Source organism: Pan troglodytes, chromosome 13, assembly GCF_028858775.2.
Source record: "Pan troglodytes isolate AG18354 chromosome 13, NHGRI_mPanTro3-v2.0_pri, whole genome shotgun sequence".
Taxonomy (NCBI): domain Eukaryota; kingdom Metazoa; phylum Chordata; class Mammalia; order Primates; family Hominidae; genus Pan; species Pan troglodytes.
This window is the reverse complement of record NC_072411.2, coordinates 35,184,830-35,201,510: the sequence shown is the minus strand read 5'-3', so window position 1 is coordinate 35,201,510 and position 16,681 is coordinate 35,184,830. Positions and strand designations below refer to the sequence as shown.

Genomic DNA, 16,681 nt, shown 5'->3' with positions numbered 1-16,681 from the left:
CACAAAGTCATCGTTTACATGTTATACCACCCCTTCCCTCTTCCCATTTTATCTAGATGTTGCTTTTTAATTTTATCTAGATGTTGCTTTTTTATCTAGATGTTGCTTCCCTCCCATTTTATCTAGATGTTGCTTTTAATTTTATCTAGATGTTGCATTTTATCTAGATGTTGCTTTTCTAATCTAGATGTTCCCTCCCATTTTATCTAGATGTTGCTTTTTATCTAGATGTTGCTTTTTAATAACTTCATCACAAGAGAAGATGTAAATATGAACATGAGCAGTATGGTTGCAGAAACAATAATAAAGGACAAAGGCATATTACTTGTTATTCTCAGAAAGCTTAAGATTCAATGGCTGTCTAATTTAATAAAGTCTTGTTACAGTGGAATGATTCAGCTGTAAGAAGCTTGTAAAAATTGTAATAAGCACTGGAGTCAATGCAATCTTTTTTAATTCTTGGGGGTGGTAGTTTTTCATGCTGTCCCCTCTCAGGAAAGCTGCAATGTGCGCAGAGTTGTTTGTCAATGCCTGGGCTTATTTTTGTAAGAAAGTATTGATTACAGAGTGAAAAACATTTAGTTTAACAGCAATCAATGTGTAACAGACAAAAAGACGTCTGAAGTTTTGAAGTCTTTAAAATATGAACTACATGCACAATCTGGAGAGTTAAGTTGTTGGTAAAAGTTACGACCCAAGGTTACACAAATTTTAGATTACAAACTTACTACTCTTCCCCTCCTAGGCCAGCTCAAATATTGGGAGGTAGAAGACTTAATGATTAATTGTGCAGGAAAATTAACTTATTTATTTATTTTATTTTACTTTAAGTTCTGAGATACATGTGCAGAACATGCAAGTTTGTTACCTAGGTATGCATGCGCCATGATGGTTTGCTGCACCCATCAATCCATCATCTAGGTTTTAAGCCCCGCATGCATTAGGTGTTTGTCCTAATGCTCTCCCTCCTCTTAACCCCTACTTCCCGACAGGCCCCGGTATGTGATGTTCCCCTCCCGGTGTCCATGTGTTCTCATTGGAAAATTAACTTATTTATTAAATAGCACATAGTAAATATAAAACTTTTGGTAGAGAGAGGGAGAGAGATTTTTTTTTCTGCTACAACCTGTATAATCCATGCACTACAGAGCCTTACTGTATATTCCAACTTGTTTTTAATAAATTAAATGTATTTAAATAATAAAATTAAAATTTTATTTCAGCATCTGAGAAAATAGAAAAGCATTTAAAGGTGTTAGCATCTGTCAACATTAAATCTCAGGCTCTCAAAGTGTTAGAAAAGAACAAAATGTTAATCTGTATGGCTAAATTATCATCTACCTGTATGTATGTTATGACCAGTATTCAAAATTATCTAATGTTGAGATTAGTTTGACGTAAAATGTAGACCCTTTGTAAGTTGTTGAGTTAAAGTAACTTGTATAATCTCTAACAACACTAACACGGCAGCGAGTGACTGCAGAGCCTCTGCTCTCCCTCCAGTGGGAGGAACTCTGTTCCTAATTGAGAATAAGAAGACACACTGGCTAATGGTTCAACACCAAAGGGTAAAATATAATTCTATGTATAACACAACGCAGGTGCCTCTGTACAGAGACGTAATCACACAGGGATAGATAAAAGATTTGTTCCTAGCACACTGACAAGCACAAATATTATGTGATTTTCAGCACTGCTGAAAGTTCATCCTTTCTAGAAAACACACACTTAATTTTTTCATTTTCGACAGTAGCTACAGTTTCATTAAGTTTCGGGGAAGAGGTTTCAAATTGTTTTTGTTTCTTAACAGTAAGAAGACAGTTCTGCAACCCCATGGCTTCTAGGGAGTTTATGCATTTTGGAGAAAGGGAATGTCACCTCCTGGAAAATGAATGATTAGAATTGATTATTTTTTTTGTTATAGCTGGTAATCTTGACTAGGAGTCCACAAACTATGGCTGAGCTATTTCCCTCCCTACCTATTTTTGTAATAGTTTTTTTGGAATACATCCACACACATTAGTCTATGTATTATCTATACCTGCTTTCGTGCTACCAGAGCAGAATTGAGTCATTACAACAGAGACTGTGTGGCACATCAAGCCTAAAATGTTTGCCCTCTGGTTCCTTATAGAAAAACTTGCCAACCCCTGCTCTAGATAATTCATACTTTACTAGCTAATTGTTGAATATGTGATAATCTTGGCCTAACAAGATTACAATATTTTTAATGGCAAAGACCATCTCTGTCTCTCTATTTTTCAGACCATCTCTTGGAACTCTTCTATACCCTACAATCTCTAACAAGGTCCTGGAAAGGGAGAGGCTTAAATACATCAGTTGGTTTGCTGGTTGCGATGAAAGTTTACTAGACCAGGAAAGAAACTCCTTCATACCTGTAAAGAGAGGCAGTCAAGCCCTAGGTTCCTGGAATCAGATTGCATGGGCTCAAACCTTGGCTCTGCTATTTACTTACTGTGGCCTTAGCCTCATAATCTTAAAAAAAAAAAATCTGGTTGGGAATAGTGCCAACTGTCTAGTATTGTTGCAAGGGTTCAGTGGCAGCTATGTGAAAAGGGCTTAGAACTCTCAGCCAGGGTTCATCATTATCATTCTTATTTGTGATGCTGGGAAGAGTCTCTCTTTTTCTCTCTCTCTCTTATTTTCCTTCACTTTATTTGTCCTGGAATTACTTTGTGACTTCTCTGTGAATAAGGAGGTGCACTTTAATTGTACATACATGTTTCCCTGTCTTACGTATCATCAGTAGGGCTGCTGGCACTAGCTGTAGTTCAGATTTAATGCCAGTGGCCACAATCTTATGAAGACATGGATCCTTTTTCCATAAAAAATAAGGCCACAGACTTCTGTGTTATAGCAGTTGTGTTTTTATTTATTCAATACCTGCCAATACATCATGTTCAGTACACTGAACCCTTTGTAATTTGTGGATGCTTTGCAGTTCTTCCTGGCCTAAGAGGTGGAGAGCCTCTGTTGTAGGTATTTGCATGTGGATGAGTTATAACCTGTGTAATGGCACACTTTTGTAATAACACACCTGTTCTGATTGACAGTGGTACTAAGATGGCAGGTAACTCTCACTAATTGGAACCATTTTCTTTGTGCATGTTGAATCTGATTCTTTGATCATAAATAGTGAGAGTCTTAGCCTATATAAAAATGTACATTTGTGGAGCAATGTACATAACATTCAAGGCCTGGTTAAAAAAAAACACGTTGTTTTTAATATTGTTGTCTTCTGAAGAAGGAGGCAAAATTTTCTAGAAGGGCTTTCAAGACACTAATATAAAAAGGATGAAAATGTTTTATGGTCTTGCCAAATCACTTTTCCATCTTCATGCAGCAGTTTAGTTTTGAGCTTATAAAAAGGTCTATATTGCAGAAGAAAGTAGTTTATATGAAAGTTTTACATATAAATCTAACTGGTCCAAATGCAAAACTCTGCCAAAGTCTTGAAAATTTGCTCTATTGTTGACTGCTTGGAAAGGGAGATTTTGGAGGATCTTTGAATCTTCTCTGTCCACAGCGACAAAGGCTTATGGTAAGCTGGATCACCCTGGACAAATTGGTATCTTTTAGGACCTCAATTGGACTTAGTGACCTCAAGCACCCTTCCAGGTCTACAAACTTTCATTTCCCTTTGATCATAAGACCTCTAGAAAGGGGCAGATATTAATGTGTCCATGTGGAAAAATAGCTCTTGCTGTGTTCAGTCAAGTCTGACAAAACCTTCCAGGAGAGACCACTTCTGAATGAGAAAGGGCTAAACATTGCCAGGAGTGGAAACTGGGGAGAGACCAGGAGATTACAAAAAGGGCACCTGAGAACACAATTTCTGACACTCACATAAAGTGCATACAAAAGACCTGCAGTCATGATGTAAGCGTTTCTTCTGTGAGCTTTTCTATACCCAACAACGGGCCAGGCAGGTATTCTATTATTAATAGTAGTAATTGTAGCCACATTGGCCTATCTTTTGTGAGTAGTATTTAGACCATGTGAAACCGTGTTTTCCATTTGCTTCCTCTGGTGACTGTGTCGATTATTGAGAAAGTGAGATTGTCTGTTGTGATGTTCTCCTTGACTGATGTGGTTAACCAAGGGTTAAATATACTTTCAAAAGAGGCCCTCCGGTTGTCTTTTAAGAGTATATGTTTTCCCCTTCTGTAGATTAACTGCGCTCACTCAGCTCATTTATAGGTCTTTAATGATTTCCTCATAAAAATGATATTTCTGTTTAACCTTACCTCCCAGAAATAACATAAACTCTAATTCTTTAATATTTGGTGCTTTCAATTTCTTCTAACTTTGGTAATTGTATGAAATAAAATACTAAAGCATTGAACCAAAGCTTGTGATTAGTTCCACATTGAGTTTTTAAATGTTGTAGCTGACCTTTTAGCAGCATGATGAAATGTAAAAGTTTGCATTTGCTAACAAGGATAAGGGAAGCTGCTAAAAGTCCTGTTTTAAAATTTTTAGGTTTCTCGTATAATCTACGATGAAATAATGGAAGCTAGCTATGTAAAAACCAACCCACTTGTTCTCAAGTCTTTGTTTAAAGAAATATTCTTGTTTAAAGAAACTTTCCACAATGAAACGGGAAGTGTGAAGGCATTCCTAGTATGTTCTCCAAATGAATAAAAAGTAGTTGTAAGAAATTAATCATTACTGAGGTCCTCCCTGGCAGATTTAAAACAAAAGCTTCAGTAGTACCTTGTACAGTTGGTTGTAGACATTATAATTATTCTCCCACTTTAAAAGAGTGCATAATTATAGCGAATACTCTAATTTCCAATACACATAATTATACCCAGTCACTGAAGGAAGGAATATAAGGATTCCAACTACAGGATAAAAAGGATTCTTAGTCTGAATAGAGGTTTTTTTTTTTTTTCCTTTCCACTACTCTGTAAAGTCTAGTAGGGTGAACAAAAAGAACAGTACAATGTACTATCCTTAAAAATAGAATTATAAATGGCTTTGTTTGGAAACTCCTGCACATCTTCTCAGAAATTAAATTTTTGACTTAATAGTTATTGAGCGAAAGTGAATCATCAGTTAAGAGATGTGAATATGAAGTTGGGATTGCAATCCCTGGGCTGTTGGGAGAAGGCAATGGTAAGGGAAAGAAGATGACAGAGAGAAATGTATCTGTGGAGTTTCTAAACCAGAGAAAATCTCATCACATTATCCTCAGTCAGGATTAAGACTAAAAGTTGTTACCGAGAGAAACTTTATAAACCTAGAGCTAGCTGCCCACTAAGGTCGTGGGGGGTCAAGAGGATTCATGTGGAGCTTAACAAGTATGTATTGAACATTCTGGAAAGCTCAGCAATATGCTAATATTCTATGGGGTTTTGTGACTGTGTTTGAGGCCTAATCCCTGCCTGAAGGAAAGTGTGCTCTTTGAAGAGACAGGGAATAATATATTATTGATTACAATATACATTAAAATTAATATATAGTAATATATTATTTTGTATATAATTTGTTATTCATATAATTAATGTCAATATAATTTATTATATTAACAAGCTTACTTATATATAATATATATTATACATATCATTATATAATGATTAATACATCATATGTATGTGAAACAGCAAAGACTGTGGCATTATATATTCTGTAAAAAGCTAAGTTATAAAGCAAGAGCACAAGTATGTTTTATAAACCATAAATTAGGCAGGCAGTGAAGTAAGAGAGACATCAGAGTTGAGGCAGAACAGGTGTTAACCTTCATAGTAAATATAGCTGAAGTTCAAGACTAGAGCGTAGATGGGAGGATGAAAAATCTTGGAATCCTCCATAACAAAGAACAACGAGAGAAACATAGGGACCAAAAGTTTGAAATGAAAATGAAACTAGCCAGAGAATTCACTTGGTTCACCGATTGTTGTGGAGTATAGACAGAAAAGGAACAGAGTTGGGGGTAAAATGGGGCATAGATCTGTAGCCATTCTGAAAGTGCACATGTGGTTCAGGGTACAGAACTGGAAGCAAAAGTTGCTACAACAAAATCAAAAAACCTGAAATGCTATGTCTTCTTTGCATAGAATATACTGTCTCCACAGAAAAGGAAACAATGTTTAAGACTTCAGTCAAGTATGAAGGCATTTAATAAAATCAACTTCTGAAAACTTCAAGGGGATAGAATAATAAGTAGCTACTGTTAATTGTGATCAATTAACATGACAACAAAGAAAGATCTGTGACCAGGGGAGAAGAATGAGTCATTGACTTTTTATGAAAGGACCCACTGGTTGAGTAAATAAAGCTCTTTTCTAAGTCAAGCTGAGAATTGAGCCTTTTGACTAAATAAACTCAAGGAAAAGATTCGGGTAAGGGAAAGAGAGTCTGAATTAGGCAGTTGACTATTGATAACAAGCTTACTACCTACCTGGGTTATTACTCAATGTCTTGCTTTCCTTGGTCAGCCTCTGTAAACATCAGATATTCAAAGACTTGAGAAGAATTAGTTTTCTGAGAAGCTTATAGAAGTCATAAAGTCAGTGAGGTAGAAAACCCTGTGGAAAGGCCTTTTCTAACCCAAGGAACCATTGCTAATGAATGACAGTAAGGAAATTGTTCCTTTTATGGTAGTATCTCACCTCTAGAGTCCACTCTGAGGAAGAATTATCATCCTTTAGATTTAGATTAAACATCATTTAGATTCTGTCATTCTCAAAATCTACTGATACTCCCAATCATTTCAGAATCAAATTAAAACCAATGCCTTTGGTGTGTCTATTTTATCACTCCTCTTCCTAATTGTGTAATGTGCAATATCATTGTTTTAACATTGCCTGGCTCTCTTTAACCCAAAAACTGTGCCCTTTGCCTCTTAAATCTTCACCCACTAATTATCCAAAACAAGGATGCCAGTCACTTTCATCAGTATTAAGTGAAACTTATACTTTCACTAACCCCCAAAATATGTGTATACACACACACCCCACTTGTAGACATTGCATTTAATCTCTTTATGCCACTAATGTTATTTGTAATTGCTTATGCTTTTCCTGATATGGTTGTGGCTAATTTCATTGCTGTATAGAATGTGAGAGTTGGAAGGGACCTTAGCATTAGTGTTAATTTAGAATCTTCCAGATGGAGGGAACCTTCCAATGATTAGAAGAGACACAAGAGGGAAATACAGATTTTCTTGTTTACAGGCCCTCGGGGTATGTGATACACATGAGGGTCACACATATGGAGGTCTAGGAGCACATGTAGAGAGAGATCCATGAGCCAATGCCTTTACTGGCATCCAGGGTGTTGTCCAAACAGGTTCCTATGGGGAATGTTAATTGGTGAGTGTAAAGCAACAGGTGAGAGTTCCAGGTGGTCACACTGTGACTGAGGGTTAGTCACTGTGGCGTATCTGCACAGCTCATGCAGGGGGTAGGAGCAGCAGGGCCAGTCAAGCAGGCTGTGTCTAGCTGACCCATAGTGAGCAACTGTGTAATGCAGATATCTGAATTGAACACATTGAGGAACTAGGAGTGTGAGTTAGGTGTAGAACTGGAAATTCTGCCAAGGATGACTGAGCCCTTCTTCTGGTATGAGAGAATCCAACTTATATTTAAAATGGAGGCCAAGGCAACATAAAATTATAAGAACTTACTACAGCAGTTTAGAAGTAGGTCTGGAGATGGTAAGTATATTTCCCAAGGTCACTTATCAAGTTAATGGGAAGACAGAAACTCTAGCCCAGTCTGTTAGCCTCATGCCTTCTCCACTGTAGGAATCATGATGTGAAAATGACACTTAGACTGATGAAAAATGTGAGAAGTTGATCAATATATAAATTTTCATCCTATTTTTTTCTGCTGTAGGATGATATTAAAAGCAAAACTGTATTACTTTTTGTTGTGAATACAGTGTTACCATTTTATTATTCATTTGTAGCCCTAGTTGATAAATAATAAAAACCATTGACTATGCAGTAAACAACTTACTTTCTCTTGGTAGGATCCCAAAATTTGTTGTAATTTTTTCCACCATGACTTTATAGTGCATATCAATCTCCATGTGCCAGACCTTTGTGGGATATGATGAGGTTTCTCTTCGAATAATCGAATCAATCTTTTATTCTTTAATTCATAGTACCCCCCTTCTTTTTCTCCTTTTTTTCCTTTTTGCCTTTGATAGATGCCTATGCACACCACAATACTAAGCATTATCAGTACCAGCTCACACTCCTTTCCTTATTTGGAAAGAGGACTAACTTTCTAGCTCATTACAGACACCCCTTCCTCTTTCCCTCCACTTTCTTTTACGTGCCCACCCTATCTAAAAAAAATCAAATGTTTAGCTAACCGAGATTAGATTGTACGACCCCACCTCAGCCAATGGGGAAAGGGTACAGGGGCAGGACTTGCGTCAGGAATAAAGGCTCTCCTGCCCCTTTGTTCAGGTGTGTTCTCATGGCAACTGGCCAAGGAGGCACCCCTCTACGTGGAAGTAAAATTGCTTTGCTAAGAATCCTTTGTTCAAGTGTTCAATTTCCTTAGGATTTTGAGCGGTATTCCTAACACCTTCATTTTATCTTGCTTTTCTTCACAACCCACCCTGGAAAAACTCCTTTCATCAAGTTCACATCTCTATCCCTTTGCTAAATAATAAGCACATATATAATCTTTGTCTAAGAAAATTTAGTCATATGAGGTGCTTCACCTGTGCCATTTCTGTTATAGAGCTCCTGTCTAGCATTGAGGACATTTTTAAGATCCATCCAAGTGCCCATCTGTCTTACTTGCCCTTGAAATTTCTACTCTCTACCCCACCCTTCTCCTCTTCTGTATTTATTTATCTCACCCTTTCTCCTTTCTTTTCCAAAACACACACACACACACACACACACACACACACACACACACACACAACCAAGCTCTGCATCTTTTTTTAGTTAGAATAAAAGCTTTGTCTCTCTTGGGTGATGTTATCAGCACTGCAGATATATACTTGGCTGTTTCTATCCTTGCATCTCAAAATCTGATTCTGGTTCTTCTGTTACAGCCAAGAGTACGGGTTTTTAAAAAATCAATTCTCAAGTTCCTTATCTGTTTCTCTGCTTCTAGGATGACCAAATCTTTCATAACTAATGGGGATATTGAATTCAGAGAGCTTTATGGTGAAACTGTATTGCAATATGTGTGCAAAACAAAAACAAGGCTACAATTAGACGTAATAACTATAGCTTAATTTAGATCCATTTCATACTGGCTTGACAGAGTTGCTTAATAGAGTTTTCCCATCAAAAACTAGTTTTCATGAAGACATTAATTTTTCTGCTGATGTGTTTGGCTTATGGACTTCTGAAGAAAAAACACAGGTGTCAATTTAGATTCTCAATAGGTAGGGAGAGAATTAAAAGGATTGTTCTGGGTCTCCGTGTAATTCTTAAGATGTTTGAGTGCACGTTGGATGTTGGTTGATGAATACGTGGAGATACCTGTGACTGGGCACGTTTTCTAGTTGGTAGCTTGCTTCTCAGTTTCCACATTTCTCGAATGAGCTCATATGTTTTTCTATCAATATACAGGAATATCATTGAATCCCTTTGTCCTTCTCTAATGGCCTCTATTCATTTCTTACCTTAAGATCCTCTTATTATCCAAGAGTACTAATGTTTTCCCCATGATTCTTTGGTCATAAAGTATGACTCAATTCGAATATTATCACTTGGACACATTTCAGGAAATCTTTTGAAACAGACATATAGCGATTACTTCTCAATTATCATGTATCTTCAGACATCAAGCCAGCATAGGACACCTGAGATGAGCTGGTACCTCATGACACTCAATGAGGCAGGACTCACAGAGGGCTTGGAGCCTATGTGGGACGTGCCTCTTGTTATGCCTGATATGTTTCATCGAATATATGCCACATAAGGTGGTGCTAGAATTTCCAAGCCAAATAAATTCCTCTTTCTTTTTCATATTCTTTGAATTGTCTTTAACTCTGGCAGTATTACCACCCACTGATATAATGAGAATCACCAACTATAATTAGACCTAGAATAGAGGTATTTATTGGCTTTCCATATTTGAATCAAGTGTTAATGTTTTAATTTCATTCTGAAGTTTTCTCATACCGTACATCAAGCCATCTGTCTGAAATCATACTAGGAAATGAGAACAAAAAATAATGTATTTTTGGGAAGGCCAAACACAGGGTTATATATATTCTAGATGGCATTTGTGATTAAGTTATCCTCTCCATTCTTACATCAAAATCATACTTAAAATGTGTTTTCTTTCAAGATTAATATATGATCTGCTTAGACACACATTTTTGAGCTTTTTGAAATATCTATGATTATCTTTAATATGTAATGGTTATTAAAGACAAATGTTATACAGAGTTCATCAAAAGTAGCTGAAGTATATTAGACAATATAAGCTGTACAATTTTAGTTAGCCATATTTTATTTTTATATAGGACTTTTGAGTTTTTGAAGTGCCTTACCATACATTATTTCATCTGTTATTCACAATGATACTATGAAATTGGCTTGGATGAGTTCACCGTCCCCAGTATGCAGAGGAAACTGGCTTAAAGCAGTTAAGTTTTAAGTTAAGTGGCTTGTTCAAAACCACTTCTCTAGTAAATGGTGCGGTACAAACTAAAAGCTGGTAGCATTATTTAATTTATTATATTTATTTTAAATATTTAAATATTCATATAAATGTTTTCCCATTCTATAATTTAGCCTCTTAGTTCTTTCTCCATACTGTAGTCAGAATGAACTTTGCCAAATCTGAAATCATCTTCCTCACTTGATTAAACCCTCGGTAATGAGTCATCATTTTACCCAGGCTACAGTCCCAAATCTGTCATGTCATGTTCATGGTCCTATGTGGTCTAACCCTTATTCTTTTCCACCTGCGTCCCATGCCACTCCTGTCCCCTGGCTCACCAGCTTCCAGCCACACTGGGCTTCTCTTCCTCCCTCCCTACACGACAAAGTGCTTCGCACTTGCAGCTCCCTCTGCCTGCAGTGCTTGTCCCCTCTCTTCACCTGGTAGCACCTGGTCATCACAGAGGTCTCAGTTTCAATATTACTTTCTCAGAGGCCTTCCCCTGACCTACCAAACAAAATCAGTTTCCGTCACTTTCACCTTTCAACATACTCTTAATTAACAATCAATTTATACTGCTGTATTTATCTGTGTGATGTTTATTTAGCACCAGCCCTCTCCATTAGTCTGTAAGTCTAATGAAGCGAGGAACCATGTCCATTTGACTCATTGTTGGTTTCCATCTCTAGTTCAGTGTTTGGCACATAGCAGCTACTCAGTAAACATTTGTGGGCCAAGTAAGTAAACGACTCCATGTGGGGGGTACATAGCTGCTTTTACACGCACAGTTCTCTATTAAATTAGGGAATTATCAGAATCTATATAGATTTTGCTTCATTTCCTTGGAACATGCATGTAGAAAGGACCTTTTGATACTTTAATGATTTAAGCAAGTTTTACAAAATTATCAGGAGAAAAGGTCAGAAACATAGATTACCCAGGGAAATGGAGGAATCTCCTGCATTTGAGGTTTAATCAGAGGATGGCTCAGTTTGAGCTCTGTTGCTATGTGTAGGCTATGAGGTATAGACAAGATCATTCTGTAGAACCATGGAGGAAATACCTGTCTTTCTCTTTGTATGTTTGATTCTTTGTCTAGAACTTAACTCTTTGCTCGTGTCCAAATAGGAAAAGTATTTTGGAATTCCACTCTTGTTTCGGACTTCTTTTTCTCCACCATGGTGTCCAGTCAGCTCTGGTATAACATGTGTGTTACTGAAAATTATTGCACTCTGTAAAACCACACAGTGAAAACCACAAAGCTTTTGGGGGAAACAGGACTATGGGAAAAATACTCAAAACTTTGTCAGTGACACACTAAAAACAAAAAGGTAGGAACCTAATACAATTGGCAGCCATGTGTTCAGTGGTTAAAAAATACATAAATACTACAATAAATATGGTGCTTTACCTTGAAAGAGTTTTTTATGGAAGTGGATATCAACAGGGATGCAGTTCAGAAGTTACTGTGAAGTGGTGGAAGGAACGCTGTCTGAAATTGGAGGGGAAGTTGTAAACACCACATGTGGATGGTTGTGGCTCGTAATGCACACGGTGGACTGAGGTCTGTTTGAAATATGTGTTTTGTGTGTTTCGATGCAGTTCAACTGGGTGGAGTTTTCTGTGTTCACCTAATTTTTCTCATGAATGAAATCAGGCAATCGGCAAACCTAAGATTTGTGTCATGCTTAAATTTTTTCATAACATATCAGTTGCATTGGAACAAATTAGCACTTTTAAAAGAAACGTTACAGCAGAGCTGACAGTAGTAGGGGAAAAAAGTGGGAGACTTAGGGTCAGAAAAACTCAATTCTAGCTCCAGAGCTGCTATTTCTAACCATGGAAACAGAGCAAGCTTCCTGCCTCTCTTTTCAGTCCTCTACACTTATCTTTAGATGGAGGTGATAATAACCACGATTGCTGAATTGTTCTGAAGACTGAATACAGTAATGAAGGTGGACACATTTTGTAAAATGTAAAATATTCTCCAGATTGAAGATATTTTTTGCAGAGTTTGCTCATTTCGGAGTTAGAGACAGCAGCTAACGAATAACATAGAGTTGAAAGTTAACCCACTCACAGCTTTTCTTCAGAAAAACAGGCAAACCTACCTTTTTACTAATAACAAAGCTCACCTCTGTAAAGGGAAAGAAGAGCCTGTGACTGGCAAGTTTTGTTGAACATGTATGTAATGTCACTGCTTAGACTCAGCCTTTGAGCTGTTGTTTGTGTTCCTGGTGCAGCGATTTGAGAGCTTTGCTAAGAGAAGCCAAAGAGAAAGGGAAGAGGTGACGAACATGGAGCATCTTGCTCGAAGAACATGGGAAGAATTGAAAGGTGGTGATTGAGGAGCTTTGAAAATCATCATGAGGCTCTCCTAGGCAGGTGTCTTCAAGCCATCCCAGCTCAGTGGCTCTGCAGAAAGAGAGATGTTGCTGTGGAAATGTGGTCCTGTCAGATTTGTAACCCAGATTTCCAGGATATTGTCCTCTACTTATTGCTCTTCAGTACCTAGTGGCATTGTGTAAATAACAGCAACTGTTCTCCATCTCTCATTGCCTTTCACACTTTCTGCTGTGAAAGATCCAGAGCCAACATTTGGGAGACAAATTAAAATTACTTTGGGAATAGATCAATTTATATCCAGAATATAGCGAATACAGAAAAAAAATAGCCAATCTATTGATACTATATTTTTTCTATGTGTAGCCTGTTTTTAAATTTGGGTACAGGCTGGGCGCGGTGGCTAACGCTTATAATCCCAGCACTTTGGGAGGTTGAGGCGGGCAGATCACAAGGTCAGGAGATCAAGACCATCCTGGCTAACATCGAGAAACCCTGTCTCTACTAAAAATACAAAAAATTAGCCGGGCATGGTTGCGGGTGCCTGTGGTCCCTGTAGTCCCAGCTACTCTGGAGGCTGAGGCAGGAGAATAGTGTGAACCTGGGAGGCGGAGCTTGCAGTGAGCTGAGATCGCGCCACTGCACTCCAGTCTGGGTGACAGAGAGAGATTCTGTCTCCAAAAAAAAAAAAAAAAAAATTGGGTACAAATCTTTTTCATATTTAGTAGGTGTGGATTATTGTCAAGTTTTGATGGATTAATAGAAATACACCTCATTTGAAGGGAATATATTTTAGTAAAAAGCTTTTGCCCTCATAGTCTTAATTCATTAGAATTTTCTCTGTGTTACCAGGGTTTTTGTGTGTGTGTGTGTGTGCTTTTTTTTTCATGTTTTAAAAGGCATAAATAAATTGAAGAGAAAAGGTTATTCATGTGGAAAAGGTTCTATCATGATCATGTTTTTGGGACTCTTTAATATGGCAGTGAGTGAATCTATGGAGCATTCTTTGCTTTTGAAGGAAGGAGGGATGCTGTTTTCTCTGCAAAACTTTACATTCTTTTTTTTTTTTTTTTTTTTTTGAGATGGAATCTCGCTCTGTCACCCACGCTGGAGTTCAGTGGCGTAATCTTGGCTCACTGCAACCTCTGCCTCATGGGTTCAAGCAATTCACTGCCTCAGCCTCCCGAGTAGCTGGCATTATAGGCACCCGCCAACACACCTGGCTAATTTTTTTATTTTTAGTAGAGACGGGGTTTCACCATCTTGGCCAGGCTGGTCTTGAACTCCTGACCTCGTGATCCACCCGCGTCAGCCTCCCAAAGTGCTGGGATTACAGGTGTGAACTTCACATTCTTCATAGCATGCACTTTTGAACTATTTAGCGTACATTTTTTTTTTGGCTTGTTTCTGGAATCGAAGCACTATCTTCCAAATTCTGTAGTATTGGTGACTTGTCCATGTTTCTTTTAGTCTAATCAGTCAATAAAAAGAGGAATGTCAATTGTGTATATAACCATAAAGAGTTTATTATAGTAAAATATATATAACATGAAATTTGCAATTTTGACCATTTTTGTAAAGAGTTAACTTTAATTAACCCATTTATCTTCCACAACCACATTTTTCTTTCTTTCCAACGCTTCCAGAATGTCATTTTCCAAAGTGACAGAATAAAGATTTGATTTTAATTTTGATTTTAGTTTTTCTGATTTCAGTAAAAGTAACTGATTATGGGAGTTAAAAGTAGACCATCAAAAATTCAGGCCTGAGTAAGCAAAAGGCCAGCTTCAGAATCAATAAACAAATGTATTTCCAGCACTACCGCGTATTAGGTAATGTGCTAAAAATGTAAAATCTATCTGCACATAAGGCATCTTGAACAAATATTTATCCAGGTGGAGAATTATGATAAATTCACATGAAAAATAACAGTAGAAAAAGTAAAGACCTAAAGGGTGGTAAAGATAGTAGGTGATGTTGGAATTCAGGGAAGGGAGGAAATGCAGTGATGAGGGATAAGTTGTAGAGAACATGGCTTGCAGCTGAGCCTGGAAGGAACCCTAGGCTTTCAACCGAGAGACCTAGGCAGCTTTTCACGCTGGAACAAAGGTACAGAGGCAGGAGGATGTGTAAGTATTTTTAGAGGATCAGGATTCACATCTATATTCTAGTCTAATGTTTCTTTCATGATCCTCAGAATGCCTTTTTTCTCGTGAGTTAGAGCTGGAGAAAATCTGTCATTGCTATCACTTCCTGTGAATATGCCACATGCGATGAATCATATTTAATCCATAGTGCATGGTACACAGTCATAGTGTTTGGTTTATTTCAAAACAGAGGTCACTGTTTGTCTTTTTTCCTTTTAAGTATATATGTCCCTCATGATCAGACATTGCATGTATAGTTTTCATCATAGAGTGTATATCCTGTGTACAAAATGCTCAGTTTAGTAACAGCAGTAACAATAACAGCATGGCATGCTTTTTAAAAAAGGCAACAACAACAACAACAAAACAAAAACAAAACAAAAAAGACATTAGTGTAGCTGACTCAGTGCTATCAGGAGGATCTGAGCTGTGTACTTTTTACCAGTTCCAGGAATGAGTTTCTGCTGAACCGTCTATTCTGTGTCATCCAGTTCCTCTTTCAATCCCTGATACCCGTTCGTGAGATGAGCTAGTTATCTAGGATTATAAAAACAGTGGGTGGCTTGGCCTAGTTTTATATCTGAAGACCTAACTGGACAAAATGAAAAACAATTCTTGAGCCTCACCCTCATCAGCTTCACATTCTAATTAACTTGAAATTTTCAGTCCTTTTATAAAAGTAGTAATTTTCTCTTTCAAGGATGTACCAGAGATGGAAGAGATGAAATAATTCTGAACAGGTAATAATCTTACTAATTATTATCTGACTTATTGTGCATTCAATAGTATTTTTGGGTCATAGTTCTTCACAGGATGCTCTCTGGGTTAGTGGAAATTATTCAAGTGTTAGAATTAAGTCACCTGGGACTCAAAATCTATTACCTTCTGGTTTATATGACCTTGCACAAATTACTTAGGTGTCTCTGATCCTTGGTTTCGTTGTCTATAACAAGAGATTAAGAATAGGACCCACTTCGTGGGGTTGTTCAAAGGATGAAATTCATATATATGAAGCTCAAGTTATCACTTGATAACCAGCTATTTCTTATTTTTGTCATAAACACCTTCCTAAAAGTCATTCCCTTTGTGTCTTTTATAGCATGAGAAGCTGATACATGAACTGGAAGAGGAGAGACACTTACGTCTTCAAAGCGAGAAGCGGTTGCAGGAGGTGACCCTAGAGTCTGAGCGCAACAGAATTCAGATGCGTGGCTTGCAGCAGCAGTTCTCCAGGTATTGTTCTTAGCTGAGCAGATTGCTTCGTGAGGTGCATCTCTCTCTGCACCAGTAACACCTTGGATTGAATGTCCATTGTGTAAGCTTCTGTTGTGTTTGATGAGCTAATTTACCAACCGTTTAGACCTTCTGTTCTGACTGAAGCATCCTATGGCATCTAGACCAATTTTCTGAAACTTTCCATTTGCACCTGACATGATCTTTATTGAAACTGGTTGTCTTTTCTTTCCTGATGGCTTCCCTAAGGGTCTTCAAGTGAGTTGTGGTGGCTTTGCAGCCAGTAGGCTTGTCCTTTAAAACGCCAGCCAAGATTCCTCAGGGATCTAGAACTAGAAATAC

General features: G+C 37.5%; 1 protein-coding gene across 6 annotated transcripts in view; it reads left to right on the top strand.

Moving 5' to 3' along the window:
* NCKAP5 (NCK associated protein 5) overlaps positions 1-16,681 on the top strand; it is a 996,333-nt gene that overhangs the window by 523,365 nt on the left and 456,287 nt on the right. For all 6 annotated transcript variants that reach the window (XR_010149730.1, XM_016949712.3, XM_016949711.3 and 3 more), the window contains exon 5: positions 16,206-16,339. Coding sequence is in view for 5 of the 6 variants with exons in the window: in XM_016949712.3 (XP_016805201.2) it covers positions 16,206-16,339 (134 nt within the window). In the remaining variant the exon portion in view is untranslated. The remainder of the gene's footprint in view (positions 1-16,205; positions 16,340-16,681) is intronic.